At 39.4% G+C, this 18,551-nt stretch overlaps 1 protein-coding gene across 1 annotated transcript in view; it reads left to right on the top strand.

Moving 5' to 3' along the window:
* PPT2 (palmitoyl-protein thioesterase 2) overlaps window positions 1-12,584 on the top strand; it is a 14,391-nt gene extending 1,807 nt beyond the window's left edge. Inside the window, exons 2-9 of the mRNA XM_072431788.1 lie at window positions 1,320-1,493; window positions 2,430-2,586; window positions 4,982-5,077; window positions 7,740-7,847; window positions 8,807-8,890; window positions 10,371-10,455; window positions 10,593-10,647; window positions 11,188-12,584. Coding sequence (XP_072287889.1) covers window positions 1,320-1,493; window positions 2,430-2,586; window positions 4,982-5,077; window positions 7,740-7,847; window positions 8,807-8,890; window positions 10,371-10,455; window positions 10,593-10,647; window positions 11,188-11,331 — 903 coding nt within the window. The 3' untranslated portion in view covers window positions 11,332-12,584. The remainder of the gene's footprint in view (window positions 1-1,319; window positions 1,494-2,429; window positions 2,587-4,981; window positions 5,078-7,739; window positions 7,848-8,806; window positions 8,891-10,370; window positions 10,456-10,592; window positions 10,648-11,187) is intronic.
* Window positions 12,585-18,551: the final 5,967 nt, after the last annotated feature.

Below are 18,551 nucleotides of genomic sequence, written 5' to 3' on the forward strand. Positions count from 1 at the left end.
TATTAAAAATAATGCCAGAAGAAATGTCCCCTGGGAAAGCTTGCCACAGAAAATCCTAAAAGAAAGGAACATTTTTACTTGTATTTTTTGGTCAAGCCTGGCACTGGGGGGAGTAAGTCTGATAGTGGCCAGAAGGTTGACATTCCAAAAAGATTCAAATTCCTTTGTCAGCATGTGGTTAGATGATAGGGCAGTTTGGAATTACAGAGTCCTATTTTGTATTGCGCTTATTATTAATATTATTATTAAACAGGATTAATATAGCACCAACATATTACCCAGCGCTGTACATTAAATGGGGGTTAGCAAGGGAGAAGTGAAAACAAATACATGTGATTGGCTGCGACATTTCCACACAGAAGGTTTAGTTCGTTGTGCAAGGTTGGAATAAAAGTGAGCTCCAAGAACAGCTGAACTTTCTATAGAGGTCTGCAAAACTTCTGATTTTGATACAATAACACAGCCCTAGTATCACTCCTATAAAAATCCTTTTTCCCTCACTTTGGTGAGATTTAAATTGGCTTCTTGTCATGTCTCTGCTGCAGGAAGTAAAATCTCCAGTCTGGGACATACATAATAGAAACCACTTCTATGCATTTCTGCTCCAGATAATTTGTGTCAGGCAGAACAATCTAAATGGTTGGACATGGGCTTTAAGAAGAAGAAACCCAATGCACCTTTTATCACAGAAATATAGTTAGTTCATAGATCCCTGTAGGTAATGATTTAGTTGGTTTAATAAGTGTCAGCAGTAAAGAAATAATTTAGTGAATGCTCCCTAATCATTTATCCAGATTTAGTATGTCATTTTCCAACTTGTCCCAGACAAAATGTTAGCATGACCTCAATTGCTTGCTGTAGACCCCACGATAAAAAATATTTTTGGAAATAACCATTTGCTGCCAGAGCATACAGTGACCTCCCTGTGCAGCTCTTGTTGAGTTAACAGCCCTGATAAAATTAGATCTGTATTTGCTGGAGGCTGTAGAAACATAACTGGAAGTGGAGAAGCACAGGGAGGGAATGGAAAGAGGAACAGAGAGAGAAGACAATACAGGAAGAGTGTCCTGGCTGGGACTGGAAAATTCCGATCAGTGGTCCTGACAGAGTAAAGTAAGGTATGTAGAAATCATATGATGATAATTGATTGGGAGGGGCATTTGATGCCGCACATCAAATTCTTGTGCATCTGGATCACCAGGATGTTTGTGTTGGTAATTTATGTGTCACTGCTACATATATAACTGTCTCAGATTGCATTATCCCAGAGTTGGTTGACACCTGCTCAGTCACACCGTCTCTTATTTGTCTATTCCTAGGTGACTTCAAAAATGGCTGCTGCCTGCCCCTTGGCACTTCCGACGCTGCTATTCTTTATGCCGGTTATGCTATGGCTGGTAGACCCTACAATGGGGTACAAACCAGTCATTATGATCCATGGGCTTTTTGACAGTTCTGCAAGCTTGAAGCAGTTGGTGGAGTTCATCAAGAAGGTGGGTGGTAGATGTGTGCAGGTTGTGTACATAGTTCTTGCTATTCAAGTGTTAAATATTTTATGATGCTGGTAACAATATTCTATTTATCACATGAGCAATGTGCCTGTTGCTTGTAAGCCCAAACCCTCTTTTTTAGAAGTGTTCTGTTTCAATTGTTTTTCATAGCCAAAGCATTGGGCAGGTAGTCAGTGACTGATAGTGGCCAGAAGACTTTGATTATTCTGTTTGAGTAATGATGCTGAGATCTCTATTTATTTAGCTTAAGTTTCGGAAGCAGAGAGAACTACTCTTAAGTACATATAAAAACTTCACAGGGTATTGTGGAGTTACAAGGAAAAGGATTTAATAATGCGTTTATGAAGACAATGCAAATAGGTGCTTTTGTGCTGCTAAAAATCAACAGAGCTGAAGATCAAGACCTTCCCCAGCTTTAACAAAAAAAAATTCAAGAAAAATGCTTAATGCCATAGGAGAACAATTACAAAGAACATGTAACACTTAAATATGTATATTTATCAGTGTTAAACAACATTAAACATTTTTAATACCAGGCTGGAAGTGCACAATTGTCTAAAATATCTTTGGTGTAGTATTAACAGAATTCTGCCTGGAAACACCTGACATCAGTGACCTAAAAATGTGCCTATTAACCTTTGCCCATATATTGTAAATGGCACCTTAAATAGTTGTTTAAATACATTACTAACAACCTAGCTTCTTTTTACTGGTAATATTCAATGTTTGCTCCCTCTATTAAAGATGCCTGGGTTTTGTTTGTGAGATTAGTTAGTGTGCAGCAATGAGCCATGTTGTGTCAGTGTAGTGATCATTACACTTGTGTACTTCATTGTACTGGCAGGGATAACCTATGATGTCAGATCCGATTAATGTCCTGTTGTAGTAATATAATTCTCATTCTTTTTGTCCCTGCAGTCTCATCCGGGTACTAATATTTCAGTTATTGATCTCTTTGACCACAAATCAAGTTTACAGCCACTCTGGAAGCAGGTGATGGGCTTCAGGGAAGTGATCTATCCTATCATGCAGAATGCTGGCCGTGAAGGGGTGCACCTGCTTTGCTATTCTCAAGGTGAGTGACTTTCAGACTGCCCACAGCCTAAGCAATAGATGGTATCTGTTCGCTGCTGCAGGGTCCCTGCTCTGCTCTTTGTGTCTGTAAGGGTCAATTTATAAATTGTTGTTTGGGTTCGATGTATTATTTTCCGTGTTTGCTGTGAGGGCTGCAACATATGTTCAAAATCAATGGCACCATAATACTTTAACACTTGTATAATGGTGCACAGAACTGAAAAGTCGTGAATATTCCATCAGTGTTGGGCTTAACATAAGGAACCTCACTACTTTATCAACATCATATAAAATCTTTTGCGTATTTGGTGGTGTTGTAGGCAAAACAAAATCCTTGTATGTTGTTCAAAGCCAACAAGTCTTCAACATTAGGACCCCAGCAATCACTCTGCAGACCTTCCTAGAAGTGAAAGCATTAACCAGAACCTGCCACCATCACTTGAGCACAGAGCTTCCTAAATTGGTTAACTACAGCAAATATGAGCAAGTACTGTATGATTGGTCTGTGTTGTTTCACAGGCAGTGTGGACTAAACAACCAGGCTAACAGTTAAAACATGGTGAACCTGCAGTGTGGCTACTGGCTACTTTATTGGAGGGATTAAACTTTGTACTGATGCTTCTTAAACAGCTAAATAAATAGAATATCTTTAAGGCTAATCTGTCACTGGGATAATAGAAGACAAACTACTGTGCCGACCAAATCTGCTGCGATACTGACAGGCAACTCTTTAGCATTTTTTGCCTGCACCTGCCTACCCCTTGCCCTCAAATATAAGCAGTGATTGGGTAAAATGTATGTCGGTGGTCAAGGTTTAGCTGTAAGCCCTGAAGCAACAGACTGGGGTACTTTCACACCCATAACAAAGGATTGAGTTATCACCATCACTGACTGCAACCCCTATTTAATATACAGTGCTGTGTAATATGTTGACACTTTATGAATAGAATAATAATAATAATGTTTTTTTCTCAAGGGCCCAATGCCCTGGGGGCAACTTATACTCGTTTATAAGCAAGTGAGCGAGTGCCTTAGCTACAATTTAGCATGGTTTAACAAGGGTTAACTTAACAAGGGTTAGCATGGCATTTGTGGGGAACATTGCTAGATTTTAGGACTGATTTATTTAAGCTCACCAAGGCTGGAGAGGATACACTTTCATCAGTGAAGCTGGGTGATCCAGCAAACCTGGAAAAGATCTGGTGCATTATTAAATACATTTGCTAGCAAATGACTTTGAAGACTTCCATTCCAGATTTGCTGGATCCTCCAGCTTCACTGATGAAAGTGTATGCTCCCCAGCCTTAAAGAACTTTAATAAATCAGGCCCAAAGTCTAGCAATAGTGATGACTAGAAATGAGTGAAACTATTTGTGTATTATTTATCACCAAACCATAATTTTTTAATTTGGCTGAACACGTGCCTGCAAATTGGTTTGAGAAGAATCATGAAATTGTTGACTCTCAATGGTCTGGAATAATGATTGTCAAACTTATGCAAAAATGTATGAGATTTACAAGATGCATTCATTTGATACTGACATGTTCCCTTTAACTCCCTGACAGCAGTGCAGTTTCTGGAGCCTGGTGTTGTTATTCTGTAAATGATCACAGTTGCTGAAGATTATTTCCGCTTGATGAACTGCTCATGACTGTTTGGCTCTGTGACAGACTGAACCCCAGACAGAGCCTCATCTGCTCACATGAATCCTATTAATCCGCCCTAATGCTTGTCATTCTATATATGAATGAGGCAATATATTCCTTCAGTAGTTGTCACATGTTAGCTCTCTTTTTCCACCCTGCCAGTGATATCTGTGACATCTAATCCTGCAGCATCCTTTTCATTCCTGGGTATGAGTCACATGACGCTGCACATGCACTGCCCGTAGGCATGTGCAGAGGTGTACACAGTGACACATTTACCATCTCAGCTCCTTTCTTGCAAGATATCATAGACTTCCTTCCGTGAAATCATTATAATCTAATAATAGGTTTTCAATGATAGTGCTGGGTTAGCATAAGTGTGGCTGTGTAATCTCAGCTAAATAAAATTGAACAGAAAATTTAACAGACACAAAAGGCTGCGTAGAGGCTAGCCAAACACATGGGCTCCTTTAATATATCCAAGCACATCCAGCAACTTGGCATTTCCTCCATGTTATGGATAGGAGAAGTGTTTTGTCCTAGGGTGATAACACTTATATTTACATTACATTTACATTACAGTCAATAAGTAAAAAAGTGAATGTTGTCACCCTAGGACATGAAGAATTTTACGGGTAGAATCATAAAAAAATGCTTTACCATAACGTTTTTCTATCTGAGCTGTGTGCGTTTTTTTTTTAAATGTAGCTGTTATGTCTAATTTTTTTTAATCTTTTTATTTTTCTTAGGAGGATTAATCTGCCGGGGTCTCTTGGAGACCATTCCAGATCATAATGTGGACACATTCATTTCCTTGTCATCTCCTCAGATGGGACAGTATGGAGGTGAGGCTTTCACAATAGTACTTTATTCATTTGCTTTATAGTAGAATGCTGGGCGAGCACCTGAATGCCCAGTTGAAATAGATTTATGTGAACCATATTACCTGCCAAAGGATTGGTAGTCCTGTTCAACCATTCTTTTGATTGACACACTAAATAGCAAGGCAGAATTGTTTTCTTAGAAGCCAAGCTGTAGTCACTGATTAAAATGATTTTCATGTGTTATCTCTCTCCCCTTCCAGACAGAAAGTTTAATCCCTTACTTATTCTAGAGGTGTTGTAAGAATACTTACTTTATTCTTCATTCCCCTGTATTCAGCACTCTCCTCCATTCCTAGTTTTTGGAACGGGCTCTTGAAATCCTAACCTACATTTAATGTGATGATAGGATGAGGGTGATGATGATGGAGAGGTGCAAGTGATGAGGAAGAATGGATTTGTGGGACAAGGGGGGTTGAGGAAAAAGGAAAGCATTTCTTGATTGTACTCCCATACTATACTGAACTAGTTATTAACCCTTTACTTGCCAATGACATGGTAATAATAATATTATTATTATTATTATTACAAAGAATTTATACAGCACCGACATATTGCACAGCGCTGTACAAAGTCATGTCACTAACTGTCCTTCAAAGGGGCTCACAATCTAATGTCCCTACCATAGTCATATGTTAATGTCCTTATGTATGTGTGTAATCTTAAATATAGTCTTGGGTTAATTTTGGGGCCTAGCGCTGCAGAGGCCAGAGTGCTAACCACTGAGCCACCGTGCTGCCTATGTAAATGCTGAATTTGCAACACATATTTGGTATCACTGTTTATGCCATAGTGAGTGAAATATTTATATGGTAATTAATTACACCTAATTCTAATTAGATGAATAATAGTGCTTTTCAAAGTGTTGTCAAATCATTTTGAAAATCATTGTTTGTTACTGGGTGCAAGCAGTTTTGAATTCTAACCTTGCTTTGGGAGGGAGGTGACTAAATTAGGTGGTGAAATGAATAAAACTTACTACTATTTTTAGGATTATTGGTGGTCACATTAAAAAAGGAAAAACAAAACTTAATGTACAATAAGAACATTGATAGGCTGGATTGCTGTCATGCCAGTGTTTCGTGTGTGGTGTTTACCAGGGCATCACTTCTGTAGCTGGGATATTCCCTAGTCTGTATAACTGCATGTTTACCATAAAGTATATTTACACAGAGGGAACTAATTCTTTAAGTGTCAACACACTGGGAAGTTCTTTAAAACATGTTTTCTGCAAACAGGAAAGTCAATGGTAGTATATTTAGCTGTCACAAAATGAAAGCTTGAACAGGGAAGCAGTCACAATAAATATGGTTATATCTTCCTATTGACTTCCCTTCATCTCATCTCTTGTATTATCAAAACTGAACTTTTTGGTAAACATATTTATTCTACTTGATGGGGCTGATATCAGACGAGAATTTGTCGTGTGTACGGTGTTGTTGTCTGTCGTCCGACCTGGCGATCCACAGACGCCGATCGATCGCAATAAAAGTTAAGAGGAGAGAGTGCAGCGGGTTGCCGCTCGGTTGTTCTCCCCTCTCCATAGATCAGAATGGCGCTGTATGTACAACGCTTGTTTATGCATTGTGGATCGTAAAAGATCCTTTCCAACGAAAATCATTGCACATGGGTACGCAGCCTTAGGGTCTCAAAATATTAACACTTGAGGCCTCAATTTAAAAATACAATGAAAGACAAGGTCTTCGAGCACAGACACACTGACATATTGAGTCTAAAAATAATTCCACACTGACACTGGGGGTTTTAAAGTATTGATTCACTCATTAAAAAAAAGAATATTGGATTTTCACCTAAATAGAGGCAGATCAATAAAGAATATAATCTGCTTGCATGAATTATTAGGCAAGTCAGACATTTTCTCAAAATGATGGCATACCAAAACCTGGCTTCCTACTATGTGTATGTAAATATCCCATTTTATTGCAACAAATATTCACAGGTATGTTCCCAGCACATGGTTTATTTAGATTTCTTCATAGTCATTCTCTATCAGCAAAAGAGGGACACTAAAAGGGAGCTTTAATTAGGAATTTCATTTTTTAATTAGGTTGAAGTTGTAAGTTTGTTTTTTCCATCCGTTTTTTTACAGCGCTTTCCTTTCTCTAATAGTTTTTTATGATGTGGTGATTTTTACTTACTGTTCTTTGAGAGTTCTTTCCTTGACTTTACAAAAAAAAGTCAGGACCTTTACCAAACAATTGCCAAGGTAACATGAATAGCCACTAAGAAAAATTTTTATGGAACCAGGACTCCACTATGGAGGATGTCAGCCAAACGGGGCTCAGACATCAATAAAAATCTGATAAAGGATAATATGTTTCTTTACTATTATTATTATCATTATTATTAATAATAATAAAAAACAGGATTCATATAGCGCCAACATATTACGCAGCACTGTACATTAAATAGGGGTTTCAAATGACAGACAGATACACACAGTGACACAGGAGGAGAGGACGCTGCCCCAAAGCGCTTACAATCTAGGAGACAAAACAAAAATTTTGTCTATGGGTACGCATGACCAAATTTTTTGAACTCCATTGTATTTTTAGATAACAGAGATGCCACAAAAGAATTTAATTATCCCTGTTTTGTTTTGCAGACACGGATTATCTTCGGTATCTGTTTCCCACCTATGTGAAAGCTAATTTGTACAGATTCTGCTACACCCAGATTGGCCAGACTTTCTCCATTTGCAATTTCTGGAATGGTAAGGTGTAACAATGAAATTTTGGAAATTAAGGAATAGGGGGTGGGGAAGGGGATTTAAAAATGACCACGAGCATGTAGAGACTGAATGATGGGGTTGGTGTTTAGGAATGGAGCTCAGTCTTTAGGTCAGCTCCCCATGTATACTCTCTGTTTTGGACAAGAGAGTTCCTTTAGCCCACCAATGTCTGACCTCCACAATATCATTTCTGTCTGATTGTAAAAGTATTTCTGCTACTGGAAGTGTGTTTCCTGGCCTTTTACTCCAGTGCATAGCAAACTTGAATAATGGCCACACCACTCATCACCAGCAGCGTAATAGTGCTAAGAATGACCAAGTCTTTTATGTGCACTGCACAATGTGGTCAGGATATAATGCCTGTTTATAATGAACCACAATGATTAAGGGCTGCACAACCACTATTATAGGGAAGAAGATGTAACACCATGAAAATGAACAGTGTGCAGTGTCTGTATGAATATGGTTTGATTTGGCCTTATGAGACCAACTTCTTGCATTACTATACACTCCGTAAAACCAGTTTGCCTCTTCTGCCCATTGCTTAAGGTTCATTTAAACGTATTTGGTAGTTCTGCCTAGGGCAGTTCTAGGAGTGTCAGTAGGCAGCATATCTTGTTTAGCTGCATTGGTATGCATAAAATGTATAGCCAAGTGTACTGCCATACAGTCATGGCCTTTGTAAAAGCCCTGAAGTGTGGTAAAACCAGTTCAGGACTGGTAATCAGCATGTAGCGAGGGGGAAGGATTGGTCACATGGAAAAGAGGCATGTAAGACTGATTATTATGATTAGATAACATTCCATTTTACACCCCCTAAACATAAACAAACATGTAACCTGTAAAGTGCATGGGTAGGCTGACTGCAAGATTTTATTTTTTCAAATGAAGCTATGTAAAAGTTTTATGTTTTCCTTTAACACTTATCTTTGTGCATTCAGATCCTCACCATCACGACATGTATATAAATGTCAGTGATTTCCTGGCACCTATAAATTCTGAAAGGCCGGAACCAAACACTACAGGTAGGTCAACTGGCATCTTTTCACTCTCTGGATTGAAATTGGGAATGTTCCCTGCACTTCTCTTCACTGTGTCATACTGTATGTGGTCAGTGCAGTTTATGGATACCTTTTTTTTCATGCATGCCCTGTGATATGACTTGGCACCTCCAGTTACAGGCTAAAAAAAAAACCAAGCCAGTACAGTCATCTCAAGCCCCTTTTAGCTGGGTGCCCCACCCGGCACTTTTTAGTAATCACTCGGCTGTCTTCTTTGGATGGTTACTGATAAGTTGGGTCACAATAAAAGGGCTACCACCTGCCTACAATTTCTACCCACTCAGGTTAAAAAAAAATCCTGGGTTGAACACTGCAGTGGTTTACAAATAACAGCACTATTGTCTGCCATGTGCACTTCATTGAGCTGCCTATCAGGTTTATCACATAGACAGAAAACAACCAGTTGAAGGAGCAGACTAAGCAGGCTGATAACGCTGTTTTTTGCAAGACAGTGGCTTGGCTATGTCAGACTGCAACAGGAAGTGTTGTTAATGTCCAGATCTTTTGCAAAAAAAAAGAAAAGAATACACAGTGATGCATGATGCCAAACACACGGAAAAATACATTTTGGGTTTCTTCTGGGCTTTTCTGCTACCTAAGCCTCATTGATGTAACAAATATTGGGCTTACTTTTGTATTCAAAGCAAACTTTAATGAAAATGTGATGGTCAAGCACTTGTATAGTAGCTAAGGACAAGCAGAAGGTCATTTTACTAATACATTTTTAAAATTGCTAGACAGGTTTTCTTCTATACATGGTCACCTTGGATTGTGCATTACATTGCAAGAACTTTGACTTTGAACTTTGTTATCAGGGTCATGGTCTGGTTACCTCCCCCCCCCCCTCTAAATAACTTACCCTGCCCCCCAAGACAGTTTTTTTTTTTTTTCTTTTCACCTTCCTCTCCTAACTCCTCTTCTAACTTCCTTTTTATCTCCATAAGCCACCTTTCGAGACTCTCTTCTTTTAAGTGTTTGGCAGCCCAAAGCTATTGTGTTTTAGCCAAATCCTCTCCGCAATATACTAGCTAGGCGATGGGGGTTGCCCACTGCCTTATTTCTAGATTAGGAGAGCTCTCCCTCCCTTGCAATCCCTGCTAGTTACCCTTCAGCTCATCACTGTAAGCGAATGGTACTACCTGCATTACCATGATTTTGTGAGGGTGGCTGGTTATGATCACTTAAAATGCTGCTCTGTATCTTTAAGCTTGTATCGTTTTTTTATTTTTTAATAAATAAATTTATATTATTATAATAATAAAATTATATTATAAAATTATATTATATAATAAGATTTCAATAAAAATCTTGAAATAGGTTTAAATATTGCTTGTTTGGTTTAGAATTGATGATCAAATATCTTGTGAAAATTCAGTTCGACATTTTTTTCTTTGGTCTTGAATTGAATTGATATATTTAATATATATTGTGTTTTCTCTGGCAGAATGGAGGAAAAACTTTTTACGACTCAAAAAAATGGTTCTCATAGGAGGTCCCAACGATGGCGTCATTACTCCTTGGCAGTCCAGGTAAAGTTTTTACTGCAACACTTCAAACAGGCTGCATATCTTGCACAGTGCTTCTGCTCTCTGCTGTCTTGCTTTGTTATTGCAGTAAGCTTAGAAACCAGATACCCTAACACTTCTTTATCTTTTTTTTTTTTCAGCCACTTTGCATTCTTTGATGAAAATGAGACAGTGGTGGAGATGCAACAACAGCAGGTTTGTAGCATTGGCAAAGTTTTTCTAGTTTAGTTAAAGAGATATTTCACTATTAAAAACAATAAAAGGAGCAGTAAAGGAAAGAGTGCAACTTTTTTTTGGGTGTGTTGAACAGTAAATAAGCACAACATTTTATACCAGCAATCAGATGCTCCCAGGGTTTAGACACACACAAACAGCAAAAAGCTCCGGCTTTGTAAGAGCGCATAGAGCACTGGAATCCTGTGGTAGTGAGGAAAAGGATATTTAGTAAATATTTATTTTTTCTCTAGCAAAACAAACTTTTAAGCTTTGCAGTATGGGGGACCCCAATGCATTGATACATTTAACAGCAGCCCATAGTGGGGTGGTAATGTCTTTAATGCTCCCCTTGTGCCTCTTGTATAAAATCCTGATTTGAGAGTTTTGCAGACCAGTAACGTAAATTTTCCTTCACTCATGGGGCAACTAGCTAAATCAGAACCTAATCAAGCTTGTTTTTTGTGCTACAGTCAACTTCCATTCATTTTCTCCTATTAAACTAAGTTACTTGTCTTTTAGGTGTATGAGGACGATACATTTGGTCTCCGCACTCTGGATAAAAGAGGAGCAATAGCAGTCTACTCTATACCAGGAGTTGTACATACCATGTGGCACTCGAATGAGACGGTTTACAAAGAATGCATCGACAAGTGGCTCACGTAATGTCTCAACAGTCTTCATCAGCTTATCACACGTCTGCCATACACCTCTTTTATGCCGCGCAGTTTGACTTGGACTTCTGCACCTCAGTATTGAGCTTAGCAGTCATGTCTCTTGTGCTGTGGGCAGCTGCAGTCCTATCTTGTCCTTCTGAGAACCTGAACCCCTTCCAATTTTTTTCGTAGAAGTCACATGACTTCATTTTATGACTCAAGTGCAGTGCGCCCTGCTCTATATTACCAGGAAGTTGGTCTCATTTGCATTATCTAACAATCAATGGGATATATTTGGGTACTTTATACCCCCAAGACTTTTTCTGAAAGTAGTTTGTTTTGTTTATTAATGTTTTTATAGGTAACTGAATTTTAGGGAGCAATTTGCACAGTGGGAAAAGGGGTGATCGTTGCTGTTACACAACTGGCAATTGCCTATTACTAAACAGGGATCCTCTACCTCCACACCTCAATCATCTGCTGGTGAATATTGGGCTAATATTGGGTGCTTTTTAAAGTTCCTTTCAGGCAAAATTATGAATGTGGCTGCCTATACCTTGTTATCCTAAAGGTAACCTTAGGCAGGAATAATTATTCAAAGTGAACTATTTCAACTATTTATTTGACTTTATTCATGAGTTAAGGTTGTTTGACATCCAGTCAACATGGCAACATGCCTTTATTAAATTCTAAAATATAGGTGTGTTGCCCGAAAAATGTGCCGGTTGGCAGTTAAAAGACAAAGTGCCCACAAAATATTTTACAAGTTCTAAAGAAAATATCCCCCCTCTATGTCTCCATTAATAAATCTGATACCAATGAAGCCTGAGGACTGGGATGGTATGGTTTTGCCTCCATTCTACTGCAAGCCTGCATAGGTTCTGGGTTGTAAAGCTGCTTTTAGTTTTAAAATCCTAAATCTGTTGATCCAGAACAATTTGCAGGCATCCCCTGAGGGTGACCAAACTGGCATTCTGCTAAGCCCAGTGACTGGGTAGTAAATAACCCACCATTGTTGGTGCCATATATTGCAGTTCTCAGGGCACTGTGATTACAGTTTTATTTGTATATCTAATGCATTTCATGGCAAAAAAAAAGTTTTAAAGTGAAGCTAAAATTGTGATTTGAAAATTCAGGTTTCAGCAAAATTACTTTTTTTTTTTTTATTTCTCCCTCACTTCCTGAGTGAATGAAATGGAAGGCAGAGGTGGTGTCATGGAATGAAGAGACATGGGCAACAATAAAAAAAAAGGTTTTATTGTTTTTGGAGAGATTTTCTGTTATCTTCGGTCTTGACAAGAAGTTAGGGAATCTTGCCAATATGGCAGAAAGATCTGATTAAGGTTGTAAATGTTTTCCAATCTATACAAAAAATAGTGGGTTGAGTTAAAATTAAAAAGTTTCTCTGTTAAAGGCATTCATCGCCACTTATATATTAATATATTAAAACAAATACTGGTATGGGCATAAAGTGCCATCACTTGGAGGTAGAGTTTCAGCTTATTGAAACTTCCTATCCTCATATTCCTATCACATGGATAGGCTACCTTTGTGGCCAATATGATTGTGCCTGCTTGATCAGCCTGCTGTACAAATAGTATATTCGATGTTGCTGAAGATATACCTACAGCATTTTATTTATTTATTTATTTTAATTAAATTCCCTTGAACAGGGCTGTGTCTCCCAATAGTTTTCAAGCCAATGAAACTCCAGATGTCTGAGAAGCCACAATCAAACAATTATCCAAGTAAAACATTTTGCAGGCTCCTTTTATTTATACTTTGAATTCCACAAGCAGCTTCATAGCTTAGCATGCCAGTCTTTTGTCTTTACTGCTGTTTCTTTAGGGTGCCCTGCAAACCTTACTTTATTTGGTGCTTTCTCTTCCTCATTTGCAGTCCCCTAATGCCCCTTTGTTTTTATGCAAAATGATTATCTCAAAAAGGTGTTTTTACCTCTTTATTATTATTATAACCTACCTATGTCCATAGTTGCTGGAAAATCTTTCTTCCCTCCTCAGTTGTGATTCAATATTGGGAGGGGGGTTCTGCAAAAAATCATCCTAAGCAAATGTGGTCACGAGAATGTTTCACCTGTTCTCTTGGCCACTTTTGTACCACATTTGTGGCCGAGGCCTGAACAACGTTCACATAATCTGGGCAATCGCACTGCCTTTTTGCTGCTTTTGTCCTGGTTATTAAATGCTTGACATTGGCTTGTACTGGCTGTTGAATCCAACCCTATAGGGTGCAAAGCAGCAGTAAAGGCATCCTTACCCAAAACAAGCAGGCCTGTTCTAGCAGCAGTCGTTTGGAGCAATGGTCGCCAATCCCCAGGCTTCGGACCTGTGCTGGTCCGTGTCTGGTGAGTTTGTGGCCACAAATGGCAGGAGTGCTGGGAACGGTAGCGCAGGGGCCTTCCATACACTGCTCTAAAGCTAATAACAGTGTGACAGCGGGAATGCAACCAGTGGGAGTGCGGGCATCTCTCCTCACACTGCGCACACAGGAGCTGCTGAGAATGGCAGAGCAATGTATGTATTACACTTTTCTGCTATTTCCAGCAGCTCTGACACCTGACAGCACACCAGCTCTCTTACACTACTCTGCTATTCTCAGCTAGTGTGCTGACAGGAGGCCGAGCTGCTGAGAATAGCAGAGAAGTGTAAAGTGTACATATACCGGGCCACAGCAAAATTTTATTCTATTTTACCAGGCCCTGCTGTCAGAAAGTTTGGGGATAACTGTTTTGGAGGACTGTTGTTCTATTACAATTTTCACAGGTCCACTACCAAACATAAAGAATTGAACAAGCAACCAACTGCAACAGAGATTGGGAATTATAGTTTTTGATTTTTTTTAACCAATGATTATATTTTTTTGTTGGGTATACCAATCGTAGATCTAGTCTGCAGCATCCATATGCCCAATCAGATTTCAGGTTACCAGTTCTAAGGCTTCACTAAATGTCATTTAGGCTGGGTCTACACGGACGTTTTTCAAAACACATGTAAACGTTCCTATTGCGTTTATATGCATTTTTAAACAATTTTATTAGCGTTTTAAAGCTTGCCTTTAAAATGCTGGAAAACGCCTATGCCACGTTTGTACCGCGTTTTCAACGCGTTTACATTTTTAGTGCTTAAAAACGCAGGAAAACGTCCAATTGAAGTCACTAGAAGCACATTTTTCTACCCGCATTTTTGGGCATTTTCCAGCTTTAACACCCAGCGGTTTAATTTTTTAAACGTTGCAAGCAACGTTTTAGATAAAGCTTATAAACGTGCCTCAAAGAAACGTCCTGGTGTAGATTAGCTAATTGGAAACCATGGGGATTTCAAACATGGGAATTAAAAGCCATAGGTTAAATGCTGGGGAAAACCTCTGTGTAGACTAAGTCTTATGAAAACCACAAAAAAGGCAAAAAGGGGTGTTACCCAAACCAGCCAATCGGTGATTAGCTTATTGATATAAGCATGCGCTAAAATGTCAACTGGAATCATGCTGATTGCAGTATGAAATATCTGTTTTTTTTTTTTGTTTTTTTTTGCATTGGCTAAGCACAAAATACCTGAAAGCCCAATTTAGCCTAATCTGTTTTTTTAACATGGATAGCATGGGAAGTGGTTACGTTCTTTAAGGTTTTGATTTTAGTGTCCTATCTGGGAAGATTGCTGCTTACCCATTACTTCTGTGATGTGAGAATAAGAAAGGAGGGTAATGGGTGTCAGTGAGACAGGCAAAAGAAACTGGTGTTATTACAAATCCTGAATCTACTTATTGATTAGAATTTCTTTGTTTGCACAATGGAGCAAGTTTCCATCACTTCCTGTGCCTATGACCCCCATCACTGGGACAGAAATGAACAAATTACTTTCCAGAATGGATCCAAGGGCACTTGAAACTTGACCAATTTTAAGAACTGTCTGTCTGTCCAAACAACCCAAATATCTATCCATAGAACACAGGGATGGTATAACAGATCTGAAACACTAAACGTACACAGCTGGAATTAGGATTTGGGATTTGTGCATTTAGGCAGAGAGCAGTAACTTATGGTAGCCAATCAAAATGTGTCTTTTAGACTTAAAGTGGACCTAGAATCACATCTATGTTTTCTTAGTAAATGCATGCTTAGTAACATGTAAAGGTATTAAGTTCCCTTTATTTATTCCTTCCCTTTTTCTGAAGGGTATCATTCTGGATGAGATGACTTGTAAATGTAAATTCTGGTGCCTGTGTAATTTTGTTTGCAAATGTCTGATACAGATCAAACTCTGCAGGAGTTTCTCACCTGTTAGGCTGCGTACACACATTCATTATGCATTGTTGTTTGAAAGGATCCTTCATGATGTCAAAAGACTGCATGATGTATGAATGTGCGCTGTACATGCAACACTGTACTGCTCTATGGAGAGGGGAGGGGGGGAACCACGGAGCAGAACCCCACTGTGCTCTCTGCCCTTCACTTTCATTATGGTTTTTTGTTGTGGATCTGTGGACGAGCACTGTACACACGCCATATTCTCGTCCGAGGTGGCTGTTGAACGAGAATCTTCTGACGTGTGTATGCAGCTTTACAGTGTTGCAGTCAGAGCACTAGGGCTACTTACAGACATCAGATGATACTTGTCTCCACGACCGGCAATGCAAGTAAAAGGGAGCCGCTCGCTCATTTACCCCCCTTCACTCTCTATAGAACAGAACGGTGCTGTATGCACAACACTCTTTCATTCCTCTTTCAGTCTCTTGTCATTGGAAAGGATTTGTCTAACAAGTCTAACGTGAACGTTTCAATTCACACAACTGGTCCGGTTGCAGTTCATTTACTGCTTCCTCAAGCTAGGAACCGCTGCCTCTTGGGGAGATGTTACATGTAGCAATCCCATGTCGAATGAATAGGGGCGTCAGTAAGAGGTACCTGTACCACTCACAGATGCCGGCTGTCACATGTGCAGACGTTGGTTAAGAACCAGTGCCGCCATGCAAGTGCTTGAGCCTTATGAAATCACACAATGTAGAGGCAGATATGAACCTGCCCCAAGGGGAGCGGAGATATGGAAAGGTCCTGTGTCTGCAGCAGACTGGCAAAACTTATCTGGCACCCAGAAAATGCTTTTTTAATTATTTGAAAATCATATGGTTGCATGTTTCAACTTGTCAATGTATTCATTCAGACTTTTTTGTTATTGAAAGGTCCACGTTAAGATGAAATAAAACCATTGTGCCATTTATACCGCCTTTTGCCCATCAGCTTTGCTCCGACCTTAATAAATTGATTCCGTGTATTGCGATTGGTCGCATGGATCCATTTTCAATGTGGTCGCCTTGAAGGACGCACCATAAAGAGCAGATTATTTCAATGTAATGCCTTTTCTTGCTACAACCTTTGCCCTCATCAATGCAATGACCCCTGTGATGGGTCACAGACTTTGTTTTTTTTCCTATTTACCTTCTTAAATGCCCAGCAGGCTTGTATCTTCGCAGGCCCGGACTGCTCAGGATGTGGGTATTTATTTACGTGTGGGATCCCCATGCGGCATGGAAGCTGCTGGATCTAAAGGACTTAGCCGCGTCACTGCCCAGGATCTTGTAATCAATTTCTGTGTTTTTTCTGCTTTTTTTAATTGCTGTTTGTCGTGTTCAATAAAACTATTCTGCATTACCTTGGCTGTACAGAATTTTATAGATCTGATGATTTACAGCCGAGTGCTTCTTATAAATATGGGTTCAGCCTTGCTGGTCCAATCTTGTTGCCAGAGCAACTAAAACTGCTCCTGGGAGAACGGATCGCACCCCCCTGCCAAGCCCCAAAAAAAGAAGAGACGCACATTGCTGGGTTCTATTCTGCCAGGCTGTCTATCGGTGTGTATAAAACCCATTCTTCTCATTCATACAAGCTACATAGAAATGTGTTGGTAGGTTACATTACTTAAAGCTCAAATGGCTGGTTTAATTCAGCTGGTGAATCATAATAAAAGGTTTGCTATGCCCTACAATTTGTATATTTCTTCTTAAAAAGCAGAATAGAAAAGCCATAGCCTGCCAGCATGCTGTGGAGAAGAACCCATGCTGCATGGAAGCAGTGGCCCCTCTGCAGAGGTTAGACACGCCCCCTGTTAGGTCAGATCTAGAACTCTCCAACCGGCAAAGGCTATGCTTTCTGCTGATTGGAGAACTTTAATGCCTTAAAGCTATTACCTAAACAGAAAAAACATAACCGCTGTACCTGCAAAGGGGCCATTTTTTATGTAGCTTGTGTTCTGCTTGCACTGCTGAACACTTCTCCATTGATGAGAAATGATCCTCTGATGTCTGCTGCACTTTTATGGGAGTGTCGGCCCTTTGTGTACACTGCTATGCTTTGTGGTTCCCCATCAACGCCTTCAGTAATGATGTGAAGGAACAAGAAGGAACCACAGGCAGTGTAAGGTTTTCCCAACCTAGACTACCCTTCAACAAGCATGTGTATATCAGGCATACGCATGCTTGCTATGCACATGTCTGTTCCAGACTAGCTACTTCCTAGTTAGTGAGGGGTGGACCAGGATGACTTTCCTAGAAAATAACTATAGAGGCTTTCATATTCCTTTCCTGGAATGTTTTATTTAAATTTACATAATTGGTGTAAAATGATTTTGCATAATTTAAATATTCTATATTTACGCTATACATTTTACAATGGCTGATAGGTGTGGCCCCTGTGACCATACAGGGTCCTATGTTTGACCACAGCCACCCTGGTAGGTGCTGTTCTTTTGGAGACTTCCCACCCCCTCATGCAAAATATATTACCTGGCCACAACGCACACAGTTTTAATTGTATTATAATTGCAATTATGGGGAGCTGAAAATGCACATTTTAATGCAATTGCACTGCAATGTTGTGATTGGATGTTTTCAAGTGTAATAAATGCACAAATCTGAATCGATTAATGCCTATCACAGCAGCAAAATATATATCCCTATTTAATGTATAGCACTGTGTAATATGTTGGTGCTATAAAAATACTGTTTATTAATAACAACAATAATGATGTCTGATTTTACAAGCATCAAGATCAGAGAAAACCTCTAGCTTTTTTTCCTCCAAATTTTACAAATCAGATACACTGCCCCTTTAAGGGGAGTGGTCTTCTCACCTGTGTGAGCAGACGGGACACACCCAAGGTAAATAATCCTGTGAACGGATTAAACCACTGCAGAGGAGGGGGGAGTTGTTTCTGTGGA

This window comes from Pyxicephalus adspersus, chromosome Z (assembly GCF_032062135.1).
Source record: "Pyxicephalus adspersus chromosome Z, UCB_Pads_2.0, whole genome shotgun sequence".
In the NCBI taxonomy this organism is placed as follows: domain Eukaryota; kingdom Metazoa; phylum Chordata; class Amphibia; order Anura; family Pyxicephalidae; genus Pyxicephalus; species Pyxicephalus adspersus.